A 16,663-nucleotide genomic window follows, 5' to 3' on the forward strand; every position below is an offset into this window, starting at 1 on the left:
GTAGCTAAATATGCTAGTACATGTAGCTAAATATGCTAGTAGATGTAGCTAAATATGCTAGTAGATGTAGCTAAATATGCTAGTACATGTAGCTAAATATGCTAGTAGATGTAGCTAAATATGCTAGTAGATGTAGCTAAATATGCTAGTACATGTAGCTAAATATGCTAGTAGATGTAGCTAAATATGCTAGTAGATGTAGCTAAATATGCTAGTAGATGTAGCTAAATATGCTAGTAGATGTAGCTAAATATGCTAGTACATGTAGCTAAATATGTTAGTAGATGTATCTAAATATGCTAGTAGATGTAGCTAAATATGCTAGTACATGTAGCTAAATATGCTAGTAGATGTATCTAAATATGCTAGTAGATGTAGCTAAATATGCTAGTACATGTAGCTAAATATGTTAGTAGATGTATCTAAATATGCTAGCAGATGTAATCTGCAGCCACTTCTTCAGCTCGTCCTCCATCCCTTGTCTCAGCAGGCAGAATATCATTCTACAGTCCTGTTTGAGCTCTGACAGGTGGTGTTCCTACGTGTTTAAATTAAATCCACAATGCTTGGAGAAAGTACATTAGCTCGTACTGGTTGCACATAAACAAACGCCAACTCTGGTCCGCACTGGAAGTCGCGTCCATCATTCACACAAGGCAGCATGGAAGCTAGAAATAAGATGGATACTATAGGCCACCATTCATGGTTGAACTGAGTTAACGTTCTAAAATGTATATTTAAGAAGCACGGTGGAATCCCACTACAGAAGTCAAAAGTGTTTCCAGGAATGTCAGTGGTGTTTTATCCTCTTGGGTTTGGTGGAAAGTACAGTTCAGAATTCTGTTTATTCAGACGACAATAGTTAGGGTTTAAAATACACCAAGTTGTTTGTGTAACTGGTGCATTTGCTTTGTATTTTTTAAATGTACTGAATGTGAACAGCAGAAATGACAAACATTTTAACAATTTTTAGTCAGGTCATCTGGACAGGTTTTTTTTGCTGAAACATTTCACCTTCCATCCGGAAGGCTTCATCAGTCAAGGAAACGCACAACACAAAACTCATTTTTTTCCCCCCCAAACAGCTTACTCCAAAGTGGAACAAACCAGTTATGTTGGTGCCAAGATGGTCTCTTTGGCACGCTCCCTCCTCTGGAGCTGGCCCTCTTGCTCAACAATGTCCAACTGGTTCAAAACCAAATGTCCAGATGACCTGACTGAAAACTGTTGGATTGTATACCTGGATTATTGAGCATGGACATTTTTGACAAACATTTTAGGGAATTCTCAAAGCACAGCAAGTTCGACATTCCAACCTTTATTTATACAAGTTAGGCTCATTGAGTCAGGAGGACTCATTTTCAAGATGGACCTGATCAGAGAATCAGACAGCACATTGCTGGATTTAGTTTGTTCTCACAATAAATTACAAATTGGATTTGTTTGCAGTCTCCACCAACTGGACGGTGCTTTGTCCAAACTGATGTAGTTTAAACTCATCTGGAGTCGTTTTCCTTTCTTCAGCCGAGTCAGATGTTTCACCTGCTGCAATGTTCAGTTGGTGTTTCTGTCTCTGGTTGGAGAAAACTGGAGGCACTAAAGGTGGTACAACTGATGCACCTCTTTTTCTGCTAAAGTAAGTTCCTGAGTTTATTATAGTTGACTTTTTTTACGGTGAGTAATCTGTAAATCTGCTGTAAAAATGCTAAATATTTAAACAGCTGTAACTTCAATGCAGCAGAGCAGCATCTCAGTTTAGTCAGAGTGGACAGATTGTTGTTTAGTTCAGGGTTTTTTGTTGTTTTTCCACTCTTACCCACTTTTTCACCTTACAACGTTTAAAAAAATGTAAAATAAATAAATAAAAACAGGGGAAACAAAGATTTTTTTAATCGTGTGTCAGATTCAGTTTCTTTAGATTTTCTAAAGTGATATTTTTCCAATCCTGAGTATAAAATGTCTAAAGTATAGCAAATAAAGTAAATTAAAATGAGTCTTTTTGTACAACACTCGGCATGCATCTCAAACCCAGCTTCGGTGTTTGCGCTGTTAAATAAAGTTAGATATGTTTTACCGAAGGCCTTGATTTGTTTTCCTGAACAACATTTTTTTTTAAAAAGATGTGCAGTGAATAGGCAGAGCTGAATTTGACATTTCCACAAACTGTTCATATAAAAAAATAACTGAGGAATAATTGTGAGCGGTAAAAACCTTGAGCAAAAGTGAAATATTTCAACCCCTGAGAACTTATATCTCCTCCATAAACAGATTACATTTACTAATAATTACCCATCATTGTTTTTACTCCCCTTTGAGATAAAAACATGACTCCATAATGCCTTAATGATTCGACAATCTATTAAATTGTTTAAAATTATGGATTAGACTGAACATTTAGCTTGACCAAATAAAAAAGGGACATTTGACACAAGCTTTGTATGGTAATCCAGCACAGTCTCACAAATATACACGTCTGTGCCTTTCATGTGTAAAGCTCTACATCTTGAAAAGAAAATAAACCAAACTATTTAATTTATAAACACACACATAAATAAATGTGCTGATAAAATATTACCTGAAGGAGGAAAGATAAAAGCAGTGTGAAATCCGTTCTGACAAAAGGACGTTAATCAGGAAAGAAAATGTACCGAAACCTTAAAAGTTTGTTCTTCAAAGCAGTGAAAAAAAACCTTGAAGTTGTTGATTTTAAAAAAAGTTAAAACTACTCGGCAGCTCTGTTTCAACTGAGCTTTGAGCTCGACTGAAAAGTGATGGAGCATCCTCAGATCTAGAGATCTACTGATGAGTGATAAAAGTACAACATAAGTCAGATGAGGTTAATGGCTGGAGTACATCAGAGGTGGTTTGAAGAGAAAGTTAGAACGGAGAGGCTGAGAGATTGATTTGGACTAGAGCCCGACCGATACTGAAATTTTGGCTATCGCCGATACCGATATCGGGAGGGTTGGGCAATCGCCGATAACCGATATAATGGCTGAATTTTTTTTTTACTTTGTCCACCCCCAAGAATCTAAGTAAACAGCGAGTGGAGTGGGGCTTGTTTACTTAGCGCAGCTGTTAGCAACCATGAAGCTAAGCTAATCAGATTTAATTAGTCCCACTGCGCTGCCTTTTGTTCAGACTTTAATAAGTTCATCATGCGAGTAAGTTACATAATGAGGTGATAAATACAGTATTTTTTGCCCTTTTTTTGCATAATTTACATACCCTGCAACTTATATGCCCAAGTGACATATTTAAGTTTTTATTCATATTTATAAACCAATTATTGGCTGAGTTATGACCATTTTCATTCATTCAGACTGAAATATTGAACACTACCATTTTCAGCCGCTAGATGGCACTCGAGTAGTATGGCATACAGTTGTATCACGTAATAGGTAAAGGTGTCTATTAGTGACACAATCGGCTTGCCATTGAGGCTACCTTCGTTCTGCTCACTGCTTGGAGCAACCGTCAAATCAGCTTAATTTCGCTGCGCCGCCCCAGTGACATGCAACTAATTTGACCATTAAAGTGCATTTGTTAAGCAAACGTTACACTGAGACACACCTGTACTATAATTCCGAGCAAACAAATAATTGTTTTTAAGTGTTAATCTTGTTAAATTATTGTTGAAGTCCTCCCGTGCACGCTGCCGCAGCCGCCATTTGGCAGCCAATCGATTTTTGGCACAACACCGACCCACATTTCCGGGTTGTCAGCGGTGACACTTAAACACGACGCATCAGCGGTGACGCATAATAGATGCAACATATAGGCTAAGCGATGTATTTATGGATTTTTCCACTTTATTAGACATATTTGGACCAATGCGACTTATAGGGTGGTGCGGCGTGTACGGCGGAAAATACGGTAAGTTCATAGTTATTCATTGGTTTAAGTAAATTCATGCTTAAATCTGGTGAAATGTTTTGGGTTTGAATCCCAATCAGAGTGAGACATCTAATCTTTGTCATATTGTACGTGCAGCATGTGAGGTAGTGAGTGCTCTCACCACAGAACAATCTTTGATGTATGAGCTTTGGAAAACAAGGGAGAAAACAGCTCAAATACACGCTAAATGTGCCCAACATGCTTGTGCCTTGGGACTTTCATCATTTTACAAATTCATAAAAAATATATTTAGTAAAGTCAAAAATCAAGCCTTGTCTGAGGATTTGTTTTGTTCGCCGTCTAGCTTCACATAGTCACATGTTGTGAGGACAGCATACCCACACGAACTTTAGCTTGCTAACTTGAGATGCATGTAGCTAATGACAAGCAGGTTGGAGGATTGAAGAGAATTTATTATTGTGGATTTTTTATTTTATTTTACCCATTAGTTAAACTAAACTTGCCATGCTCTGTTCGTCAAATTATGCTACAGAGTATTGTTCCCTGCTGTGGCTGTGCTGAAAGTGAAACTTAAATGAACGGCCATGTCTTAGAAGAAGTCTTCATGCTTCCTCTGCTGGATACGTTGGACAAGAACGGCTGGTTCCAGCATTTTAGGGGTGAAAATTAGAAGTGCTTATATCGGCCGATAATGGAAACATTGTCACGATACCCATAAGTCCCCAAACACCTATATCGTCCAGAATTATCGGCCCTACTGATATATCGGTCGGGTTTTAGTTTGGACATGTGCAGAGGAGGGACAATAGATTTTTTTGGACAAAGTTTAATATGGAGCTGCCAGAGCGGAGGAAAATACAAAGACCACAGAGAAGGTTTATGGATGTGGTGGAGGAGGGTCTACGGAGGGTTTGTGTAGCCGAGGAGAATACTGGGTTAGATGGAGATGAAGGAGGAGAAGGTCCCTTATGATTGGTGTTTCCATTGTATTGTTTTAGCAGGAAAAATGTTATCTAAAGCTGTCCACTACTTAAAGAGTCAGAAAACTTTGAACATTTTGTCTTCTCTTAAAGAGCTTGCCACTTTATGAACATTCTGTAGATTGTTTAAGAAGCTACAGTGAAACTTGAGCGTCCACTGAAACGTCATTCATAAAGTTCACGTTTGTTTGACAGCCCTGTTTGTTTTCCTGTATATTGGGCACCATGTATGGACCACAGTGTATTTGTACTTTTTGAAACTAAACGCATTACCGGAGTGTAAGTGAAACTTGTGCAGGTGTTCTCTTACCAGCAGTTTGGCAGGTTCAGAGTGATGCTCCCACCAATATGCTCTCCGAAGCACATGTACCCTATGGTGCCGAGGCTGATGTAGAGGACAGTGACGATGCCCATACCCAAATACATAACCTCGGTGAATTTCTGAGGCTTCTGCATTTTATTTTCCAGGGGGAGAACCTTCCAGCGGACAGACACAAATAGAAATGTAAGAAAATTTGCACATTAAAGTAATTTCAAACATTTGAACAGTATTAACTCAACGCTACAGCTGCAAGAACACGAGGAGCTCATCGCGCTCGTCAATAAGAATATCATGAAACAAAAATAAATCAAAAGAGTTTCTGTTTTATTTTTATATATAGAACATGTAAATTTATATAAAATTTAAAAAAAAATTAATTCATCTGACCAGAGCAATAAATAAAAAAAAAAATATTATAAAAAGTACAGAGAATGACGTTCTTTCTCATCTTTTGGGAAAACACTAAACTCCTAAAAATTCACCTGTCTTCATAACTAGTGGGTAATTTTACTTTTTTAAAGTTTTTTTTTTTAATAAAACAGTCCTTTCTGCACATGAAAAGGATAAGACGCAGCTCTGCCTCACTGACTATACGACAAGCTGCAGTTTCCATTTCACTTGCAGCACCTCCAGGTTATAAAACATGCTAATGACGCTAACGTTAGCTCTAAGTTCAGGGGCCTACTACCGTTAGGTTTATTACGTGTAAAACTTTGCATGACCGTCTTATCAGTAAACTGCACTCTAGAGACAGAGTCACTGACTTCTAGTACATAGAAGTTTGGACGTGCTAACAAATTAAAGCAATGGATATGTTCCAGTGGTGACCTTCATAAACAGGTAAAAACACACTTTGTTTAAATTACTCTAGATTAACAAAAAGTCTGTAATAGAAGTTATAATTTTACTTCGGTCAGTTAATCTACAACGTCTCTTCTTTTTCCGGCTCCAACTTCTTGGTTCTGAACTCAACAAGTTAGAAAGAGTTGCGTTCACTCGTGCACACGGAGTGATGTCAAATACAATTCAAGGCTTTCCATTTCCTGCGGAGCTCTGTGATCAGTGTGTCGTAAAAAGAAAAGACAAACACGATGTTCTGCTTGTCGTAGTGTACTCTGGAACTGAAGCATTGCAACACATTTAAAACAACACCCTGACAGGAGGCGTTGATGAATGTGTGCTTATTGTCATCCTTTTACAAACAGACTGTTTACATCTATTTGGCTTGAACAACAACTATTAAAATCTATGTTATTTAAGCAGACAGAGTGTTCACAGATCCTGATAAAGCCATGACGAACATCAGGACGAATATCGTCTTGGCTGCGGGCAGCAAGACCAAAAGAAAGAACATTTTATTTGTATTGGAGGGCGATTGTACGGCATAAACGCTATGACTCGATTACCGTAAATTCTGGTCTATAGTGCGCACCCGAATTTTGGAACTTTTTTTTTTTTAGGTGCGCGTTTAATATTTACCGTAATGTTTGCAGTTATTTTCTGTTGTTTTGTTTTTTTCATGTGTGGGCAGACAGGAGCCCAGACGGTCGGGACTGTGTTCCCCAGGGTTTAAACGGGAGAATGAAGCAAAAAATACCGTCTGATCAGTACTGAAGCACAGTGAGGACCTGAACGGTTTTATTCACCTGATGCATTTTATTTTTATTAATTATGCCAATTTAATTTTTTTTATTTAAAAAAATCAACAAAAGATTAAAAAATAAATCTAGGTCACTTATGCTGAACAGCGGAGCTACATCTGATTGGCCATAGACCACCATTCACTGCAGTCCAAGCTGTCATTTGCAATAACAACACACTGCACAGATTATAAAATACGGCATTAAAAGCAAATATTTGCATCTAATTGGCTCTAAGTGACCTTCTGGCCAGCTTTAACTCACAAATGTGACACAAAAGAGACTTGAAAAATTTGAAGATTTGAAAAAGAGGGTACACTTTCATTTACTCAGTGCAAAGATTGAGAACATTTTGTAGCAAATTTAGACTTCATTAGACAACGTTTGGACAAAAACAGGAAACTTGGAAAATGCAGGCCATAAATGTCCACATGCTGGGATTTGGACCTGGAACAGACGTCCAGCAGGATTTAGATCGGGGCTAGAAGGCCACTCCAGAACAGCTCAGTGATTGGCTCTGAGCTACTCTTGGGTGTTTTTGAAGTTGTGCTTTGGGTCATTATCCTGTTGAACAACGACCTGAGACTTAGACCAAGCTTTCTTTCTTCTCTTTTTAGGGACACATTACCACTGACATACAAAAGATATTGTGCTGAATTAGTTTATAACTTGATGACTGTTTTTGTCCCGTTTTTATGATATCGCAGTGAATACTTTTCAAATAACTGGACTTTTTAAATATTTTACGATAAAATAAGTGTGTAGTCCTTAAAGCAGTGCATTTCATCTGCCACCTAGCACGATAGGAATTGTGCCAGATCTACTAGCTCTCAGATAATGTGTTGGGAATGACTCATCTACTACCACACCAATATGTATTTAAATATCTTTACATCTGACTGAGTTAAAGACATTTTTTAGTTTGCCATGTGTTTTTGCCCAATTATCGTCACTTACCACTCCGATCCCTTCGAAAGCAAAGATGGCCGTCCCAAAAAACAGAGGGTAGTCTTTAGCTCTGCCGACCTTTGGTAGGTTGACGGGGGATGTGATGTTCTGCAGGGATAAAAAAAATAATTAAAACAAGAATCTGCATCAAGTGTATCTGGCATTTTGGTACTTTAACATAAAACGCTTGCCGAGTGCCCACTTGTAAATTGTCATGGCTAAAAAGCAGAAAAGTGTTTAATTTCTAACCAAATCAAATCCGCAGTCAAAAGATCCTCTCCACAGATTATAGTCAATCACATTAAATAAGACCTTGCACAAAGAGGACCCCCTGCACCTCCCCCAGGCCTGTTGAACTCATTTTGTGGCCAAAGCCTGCAAATTACCTTGGCTTGTAGCAATTATTTAACATAATCATCACCCTCTGCTAGTATCTGCGAAATAAGCAGAATAATGTATGTGGAGCTGTCATTACTTGCTGAATAAACCCAACTGGGAGAACGAAAGATAATGTGAGCTATTAAATATGTTCTCTTTTGTGTGAATGAAGGACAATTGCATGCTCCTGGCTTTTAATAGAAACTTAGCAAAAGAAGACAAATATATGCACAAATATTATCTTAGAATGAACCCGTATCACCTAACTCTCAAAAATATAGGGCATAAGGATGAGAAAAAAACCTTAAAAGTATGATGTTGAAGCATGCAGCTGAGGCAGACTGTTTGGAATGTTAACGTATATTCGCATTTTAAAGTCAGGGTTAAAATTTCAACAGACAGTCAAATCAAAGTAAGCAACCAAGAAGCTAAACCCACACACTCTCAAAAGGCTTGTAGGCTGTATGCTCTAGAGTTCCTGAAATGCGTTGCTCTGCTCATTCATCAGCCACAGACACACCTTACAGGTCACATATCTTAGTGCTAAATTTTTGAAAGGTTTCTGATGTAAGAAATTGCTTCTTTTCAAGACAAGGCCATTTCTCTGCAAATAAAACTCCCGTGTATCTGTAAAGTGCAGAGGCGGCATAATGAAATACTCTACAGCCAGAAAACATGTGATCTGCAGGCTGTCTTCACCAGTTGTCCTGTTATCCGTAAAAAGGTGAGAATCCAATCATGAGAGAGAAAAGGATGGAAAGGTGGGCGTTTATGGAGGCTGGATGTTAACTTTACCTAGGGAATGCTTATTGCCGAATGACTTTGCTGAAAGCTGGTGAAGAAGCTGAAATTAAGCTGTAAATTGTGACGACTTGTTTAAATTAGGCAGAAAAGTCAGCTCTAATTTTTTGAATATGTGGAAACGCTAGCAAACAGCAAGAAAAGGCTAGCTTAGAGCTGGAAGTAAAAAAACATTGGCAAAATATAAAAATAATACAATCAGGAAATGTGAACTAAGACCCACAAGTAGTAAAACGTTAGCAAACACCGGTACGTATGAAAGAGCTAGCTTAGTGCTACGTTTAGCAAAACTGTTGGGTAAAAATATCCTTTCATTATCTACTTATTTAAGAAAGGAGTCACACATTACGATAGAAGACTTTTAACCCAGTTTACTTGAAAGGGCAGACAGTCACGAAACAGGCTTTTACAGATGTTCAAAGTTACAAGCTTCGAGCCTCGTCATGAGAATCTGCAACCGGACAGTGTGCAGGAAGTGTTTTTATAATGCTCATCAGCACGATGACCTCGGCCTCTTAGACTCGGAGGCGTCAGGTCCCTGCAGGCTTCTCTTTGAGAGGGAGAAAACTCTGACCTCACACACATGGTTCAACATTAATTTAACATTAGCAGTGATAATAAACCTTTGCCTAACATTAGGAAAAAGCAAGCTAAAACTATCAAAGATAAAGTAGCAAAACACGAGATAAAAGCAGAAAGCTAGCTTAGAGTAAGAGGTAGCGAAATGCTAGCAAAAAGCAGGAAAATGCTAGCCAATAGCCACATGTTTGCTGGTTTAAGCAAAAATATTAAATAACCACAAAAATTGTGTAATTAGCTGAAAACAGCTTAAATTAGCAACAAAAAACAAGCTGAAAAGGAGCTGAAAAAGAAAAAAAAAGATTAGCAGAAGAAAACAGAAAAGCCACGTTTGCTTAATTAGGCTGAAAAAAGCAGAAATCGGGGAAAAACAAAAACTGAAAAGTAGCTGAAAAGCAGAAAATGCTTAAATTAGCAGAAGCAGAAAGAGCATGTTTGCTGAATTAAGATGAAAAAAGCTGAAATTAGCACAAAAAGGTGGAATTGGATGAAACGGATAAAATTAGCAGAACAACAGCTGAAAAGGCAGACGAAAGCTGAAGTTAGCAGAAAGAAGCTGAAAGGAGCACAAAAATAGCTGAAGAACTATTTGAAATTAGGTTAAAGTAGGCGAAGAAAGCTAAAACTAGCACAAATAAGCTGAAAAAAGCAGAATCGGAACAAAATGTGAACTGAGCAGTAAAAGAATGTAAACAGATCAAAGGATTTAAATAATGTGGAACGAGCTCAATTCATTCTCAATGAGAGAAAAATGCCAGAAAGAGCTAAAGATTTCAAAAAGCTCAAGTTGCAACAATACCAAAAGACATAGCAGGAGCATCCTGAATAAATTCAAGATTTTGATTTGTGATTTGTTGAAAAATTGTGGAGCGAGTAAAAAAAACAAAAATGATAGAGGTAAGAAAAAAGGACAACAATAGCGCAAATGATTCACACAATAAAAATAAAGTTCACACCATGATACTGATTCATATGGAATAAAACTATTTCCTTTATGGTGTCAGAAATGAAAGAGTTTTTTATGACCGACGAGTCGTCTTGTTGGATTTTGTGAATTCTTTTGAATCAGTTTGGATCTGCCCGGTCACCTGTCAATTCAACAGCTCCACAGCTTTCACTGAACTGTTTACAGAACATAATATTAATCTTTTTTTAAATATTTATCTTAGAAGCACTTTTCGTAACAAATTTTAAAATGTATTCATAAGAAGGCGGCGAAGGTCGAACGGGTGTCCAAATCCACAATAAAAACGTCTGAAACACTTCAGACACAGCCAAAGGCTTTCATAAAAGGGAACGTTACGAAAAGGACGATATAAAAGAAGATTGAAGCTTGATGTGTCCGAGTTCAGTCAGCAGAAAGTTTCAGGAAATGGAGGTTCTAATGGACAAGAACCAATCTCCCTTTGTCACAAACGGTGACCTGGGAACATTTAGCAGGACACCATTTAGAGTTTATGACAGGCAGAAAGTTAAAAACCAGGTCAATACGTCTGTGATCTATAGGGCCTTTTAAGGCCTTAAATGTCAAAAATAAGATTTTAAAATCAATACAGAATCTCACACGGAGCCAGAACAGGAAGGCAGGCTTGGAGAAAAAATGTTTTTTTAATACATTTTAGTTCCATTAACGAGTCATTTTGAACCAACCGGAGCTTCGATTGACGCATTTCTGTGTAACGAGCATCATCAAGGTGAATGTGGACAAAATGTGCAAAACTTTTTTTTAGGTCACACGTCAGAAGAAATGCTCTGATTTTCAAATAAACAATTTATAATAAAAAGTGTGTTTCGTTGTAACATTAAAGTTAAATATTTGTGTTAGCATGAACTGCTGTGACCTATAATTTCAGAATTTACCGAGACAGGAAATGAACGCATACTCCTTCGTTTAGTAAGGTTGTGTCAAGTCTTCATGAGTGAATGTCTTACCTGCAAACAGAAGGTTCTCAATTTGGAGAAAAATACTGGGTTCCTAATAAACGAGCTAAGCTAACCGCTACTACAGAAATACAACAAGCGTCCACCTTTACCATCGAAAACAACTCAAACTGAAAGAGCGCGGCAACTATTCCAACACTAAATGATGCATTTTCATCCAGCTACACTTTGGAATCATTAATCATTAATTAACGTTGTTGCTAATTTTTCTCAAATATTAAACACTTTAAATAAACCTATTTTGTGGCACTGTGTTGGTCCTTATTTTAGTGAAGTGCTTTTTATTAGAAAATTAAAGAAACTGCTGCACACTTTAATCAATCTTCATCAAGCACCAAGGTATTTCTTTAAAAAATAAAAATAAAAAAAGATCAGATTACCGTAATTTTCAGACTATAAGCCGTTACTTTTTTTTTTTTTTTTTACACGCTTCAGTGTTACCCGTACATTACTTGGCTTGGCAGGGTGCTCACCACTCCCGTGATTTTTGTCAAAGGGGTGGGAACGACAGTGGTGTCTGTGTTGCGCGCTGTTTGTACACAGTTTTTGAGCCGGGGGGGTGGAGACGGCTAAGCGTGAGGAAAATGGAGCTTTTTAGCTAGCGCATCTGTATTGCACGCCGCTAGCTTAGCACTACGTCCGTGCCAGCAATTGTCGGGGGTGGAGTATAATCATAGGGGAAACACAGCGCTTTCAACACCGCAGCTTATACAATGCTGTGGCAAATTTATGGATTTATTTTTTTATAGGCTAACGAGCTTCGTGACGCCAAAACAATTAGCCTCGTTACACCCGGGCGCTCACGTAGCTGCCCCATACACATCTCTCTTGGAGGGTGGGTCCTCATGACTCAATGAGACTACCTGTATAAATAAAGGTTAAAAAAATAAATAAAAATCTGACGAGTGAAATTACTAAACAGGTCACAGTCACATGCGCAGAGCAACTTTTGCTCCACTGCCAGTGGATCCTGACAGCTGAGCAGGAGGAATAGCGATCAATGACTTCCTGGTAGGCTGCTGTATTTGTTTTTAACCAGCCGTGTGATGAGCACTGTTCAGAAAAAAAAAAAAAACATTTACTGTACGTACTTGTGTATGGTACCGATGCACATTTAACTAAAAAAAGTTTAAAGAATCTTTCTGTGTAAATATCTCATGTTACAACGTGGACACCCGCAGCCTATACACAAGTGCAGCCTACATACTGTATGTACAAACATCCATTTATTTATTTTATTAAGTCGGGTGCACTCAATAATCCAAAAATTACGATATTTACCAGTAAGTTGGGTTAAAAACGCCCATTTTACTGTTTTTGTGGCTCAGTTCTGAGCAATGATCATCGAACTGGTCAAAATCCGACCCGATTCTCCAAACTGACGGCTGACAGGAACTTCACTCACGCCCTCTTGAAAAAAAACAAACATCCCACAGTTTAATCCACCGTACAACTCACCGGTTGGTACAAAAGTAACAAAAGTGTGAATTAACCTGAAGCCAGACAAAATACTGAGAAGAAATAAAAACATGAATCACATTCAGGCAGGACCGCTTTGCAAAGACTGTGATAAATTAAATGCTCCGGGTGATATGTAGCTGGATCCATATCTAATTTAATTTCATATTTATTCCCAGTTAAGTGGTGGAAATGTGCAGTCAGCGAGCAAGTAGTTAAAAATTGTTTATGATATTTGGGATGCTTCTGAAGGAATACAAGTCGTTGGCTGGCTCAAATTATTTCCACTCTGAGCTTTATTTAAGGCATCAAAGGACTCTCCTGTTCGTGAAAGCTGAGTTTCATCTCAGGGTGTGTGAGCCTCATGAACCGAGTGTCTTGATAATAACGACAGATCTGTCACCAGTGTCCACTGCAGCTGTAAAGCTGGGAAAGTAGAGGTAGTGGTTTTCACCGATGATGCCGTTCCTGTTCATTTGATCGAACACACTCCGGACGGGCGAGGCGGGAGGAGGCTACAAGCTGGAGAATGGGCGCTGTTTCAAGTTTAAAGTAAGCAGATTCATAAAAATACACACCAATTAAAACAGGGTTCCCAGTATTTCATGAAAACAAAATTCCTTGAGTACATCCTGAAATTCCAGGAAATATTTCAGTCACACGAAACACTCGGAACTTTAGCGTCTTAGGTTACAGCCAGAGTCTCGTTCAGCGATGAGAGGAAGTACGACGATCATTCCTAATAATTAAACATTGTATATCATCAGATATAGTCAATCATTAAGGATGCATGTACTAAGAACAATGTAGAATGTGGGAGTGGTGGCGCAGAGGTTAGAGAGGGTGGGGCTGAGATTGGAGGGTCGCTGGTCAACTCTCCGGTTCAACTCCCCAGACTGACAACAAAACGTGGGTGGAAAAGGTGAAACACCCACACCTGCTTCCACCCTCATTTGCCCCACTCTGAGCCCATGAGCAAGGTCCTTAACCCCCCAGCTGCTCCCTGGGCACCTTGAATGGCAGCCCACAGCCTCAAATGTGTGCTCACATGTGCAATTAGAAAAATGTAAAGAGTTAATTTCACCATTTGGGGATTAAAAAAGAAGCCCAACGTGGATTCACTGATACCAGAACGCTCACACACGTACCCGTCAAAATCTCAGAAAGATCGTCTTTTAATCAACAGACCAGCATGAAGATTCCCTGAGCTTTCTCTGATGTTTGATGGGTTTTTTTTCCACAAGTTCCACGTTTTCCTGTCTGGAAGATGTAAAAAAAAAAAAAACTTTTAACCAGGCTCTCTCTGATTTCCAGAGTCGCTGGGAACCCTGTCAAATATAACTGAACACGCTGGTTAAACAGGCGAGTGTGATCTGAAGGCTCCCACGGTGTTTCATTCACGTCTCTGAGGCATTTTGCTTTTTGCCATCTTAGTTTTAGCTACCGTATTTTTCTCTGTACAAGTCGCAGCTTTTTGCATGAATTTGTATGCCCTGCGACTTAAACAGCGACGCAACGTATTTATGTCTTTTTCTCATACTTATAAACCAACTTTTTGCTGAAATCTAACGATTTTATTAATTCTGACATGGACAATATTGAACGATACCATTTTCAGCCACTAGATGGTGCTTGAGCATTATGGCAAGCCAAGCGCCTCATTAATAGGTAAAAGTGGTTATTAATGAGACACTTGACTTGCCGTACAAAGCCACCTTCGTCTTGCTCTGGAACTCCTGGAGCAAACATCAAATCAGCTGCATTTCGCCTAGGCGGCGCAGCGACCATTGCAGTGCATTAATTAAGTAAAAGTTCAACTCAGACACACCTTTACTATAATGTTGAGCAAATAAATAATTGTTTTTAGGTGGTTATCTTGTTAAATTTCGAAGAAATGCACAGCGAGTTCTCCCTCTGCGCACTCCCGCAGCTGCGAAACGGCTTTTGAAAATGCAACTGATTTGACCATTAAAGTGAATTTATTAAGGGAATGTTAAACTGAGACACACCTTTGCTATAATTTCGAGCAAACAAACAATTGTTTTTAAGTGTTAATCTTGTTAAAATCTTGTTGAAGTCCACCTGTGCACGCTCCCGCAGCCGCCATTTGGCAGCCAATTGATTTCTGCCACAACACCGGCCCACGTTTCTGGGTAGTCAGCGGTGACGCGTAACAGATGCGACTTATTTGTGTTTTTTTTCCACTTTATTAGACATATGTGGACTGATGTGACTTATACGGCAGTGCCACGTGTGCGGTGGCAAGTACGGTATTTTCCTTAAAGAAAATTACACAAACTAATGCCTAAGTTTGCAACAAACGTGCAGGACAACTAGCTGACACTTTGATTTGTCTCACTTGTTCTGTACGTTTCATGCTCTACTTCAACACAACGCTGAGACCACAGCGTGTGCTCGTGAAGTCACGCTTTAATATTGAACTTATTCAGGTGAAAAGTGTTCTCAGTGTAAAGCCACTAAACACGGATTAAAACGTTTAATTACAACGTTTAAGAGATTTATTGCTTCCCTGAATGTTGAATTCTGTTTGGTTTGAACTGCGTGCACAGCAGCAAGTTGAAAATTAGTTTAACTGCCCTTTTTCTTTAAATAAGTCTTTTCAGATTGCTCGTTCACACACACGGCACAGAAGACCAACTCCAGCATGTTTCAAACCAGATGGCCCTGAAGTGATTTGTTGTCTTCTTAGCTTTCTGACTGGAGCGTATTCAAACAGCAAAAGAGGCTCAGAATGAGGCCAAGATATGTAAATCCTGGAGTCTCCTGATAATCTGTGGGCGCAGAAACAATGCCACTGTACAGCATGCGCATGATTCATGTCTTGGGTTCCTGCCACATGTTTCAAACTGTGCGTTATTTGCCATCTTGAACGCGTGTAAACCTAATCAGCGTGAAAAACGGAATGAGGTCGACACAAGGCTTAGGTAAATCAGAGCGAGTGCTAAAAGACAAATGAGGTGGTTACCATGATGGAGTAGATGTAGATGAGCACCAAACTAATAGTCATGAACACGTTTGCCACCAGAGAGAAGGGAGCCAGGTACTTCAGGTTGGGGATGAAAACCAGCAGGATGAGGGCAGGCAGGAAGCAGAGCATGTAGAGGCGGGAGTCGAAGCTCGGAACCAGGATGTCCGTCTGGTTGGTGTGGTTCAGTCTGCAGCTGACGGTGGTGGAGTTGGCTGCTTCCACCACCTGAGGTGAGAAGACAAATCAGTCTTAAACACGTTTAGTTGACTACTGACACTCATCACATTCAATGTACGAGCAGGTTTGGTGAACAAATCTTATGCTGGGACCAGAACATTTAGAACAAGTCAAGTCTGTAAACAGAATAATGAGCTCAGCTTTTACACTTTTTCCTCATGAAAAAAAAAAAGATTTTCTGGAACCGGTCGAGATCAGAACTACAGTCAAATTAAAATTAACTTTATTTCTATAAACATTTAGAAAAAAAAATCAGAGATGAGAATAGTTTAAAGCAGCGGTGCCCGATCGATCGACGAGCCGATCACAAAGGTATTATGGGTAGATGGCATGGCATTAAAAACTAGACGTCAGCCGATCATCCATCTATGAAATGTGTCTTGATTGACAGATGGGGCAGTCAGTCCGAGGCCCCGTTTACACGACGTGAAACGTTCGGTCGTTCTTTTACAGACAACAGCCTCCCTGAAACCGAACGTTTCTGAATTCAGGTCTCAGAGTGGAGATTTTCGGGGGATCCCCCCCACGGAGG

The 16,663-nt window shown here is 39.1% G+C and overlaps 1 protein-coding gene across 1 annotated transcript in view; it reads right to left on the minus strand.

Moving 5' to 3' along the window:
- slc36a1 (solute carrier family 36 member 1) overlaps positions 1-16,663 on the minus strand; it is an 83,805-nt gene that overhangs the window by 47,658 nt on the left and 19,484 nt on the right. Inside the window, exons 8-10 of the mRNA XM_037675644.1 lie at positions 15,892-16,119; positions 7,758-7,856; positions 5,149-5,315 (exon numbers count right to left, since the gene is read on the minus strand). Of these exons, the coding sequence (XP_037531572.1) occupies positions 5,149-5,315; positions 7,758-7,856; positions 15,892-16,119 (494 nt within the window). The remainder of the gene's footprint in view (positions 1-5,148; positions 5,316-7,757; positions 7,857-15,891; positions 16,120-16,663) is intronic.

This window comes from Nematolebias whitei, chromosome 4, assembly GCF_014905685.2.
Source record: "Nematolebias whitei isolate Nwh7 chromosome 4, NemWhi1, whole genome shotgun sequence".
NCBI classification, from domain to species: domain Eukaryota; kingdom Metazoa; phylum Chordata; class Actinopteri; order Cyprinodontiformes; family Rivulidae; genus Nematolebias; species Nematolebias whitei.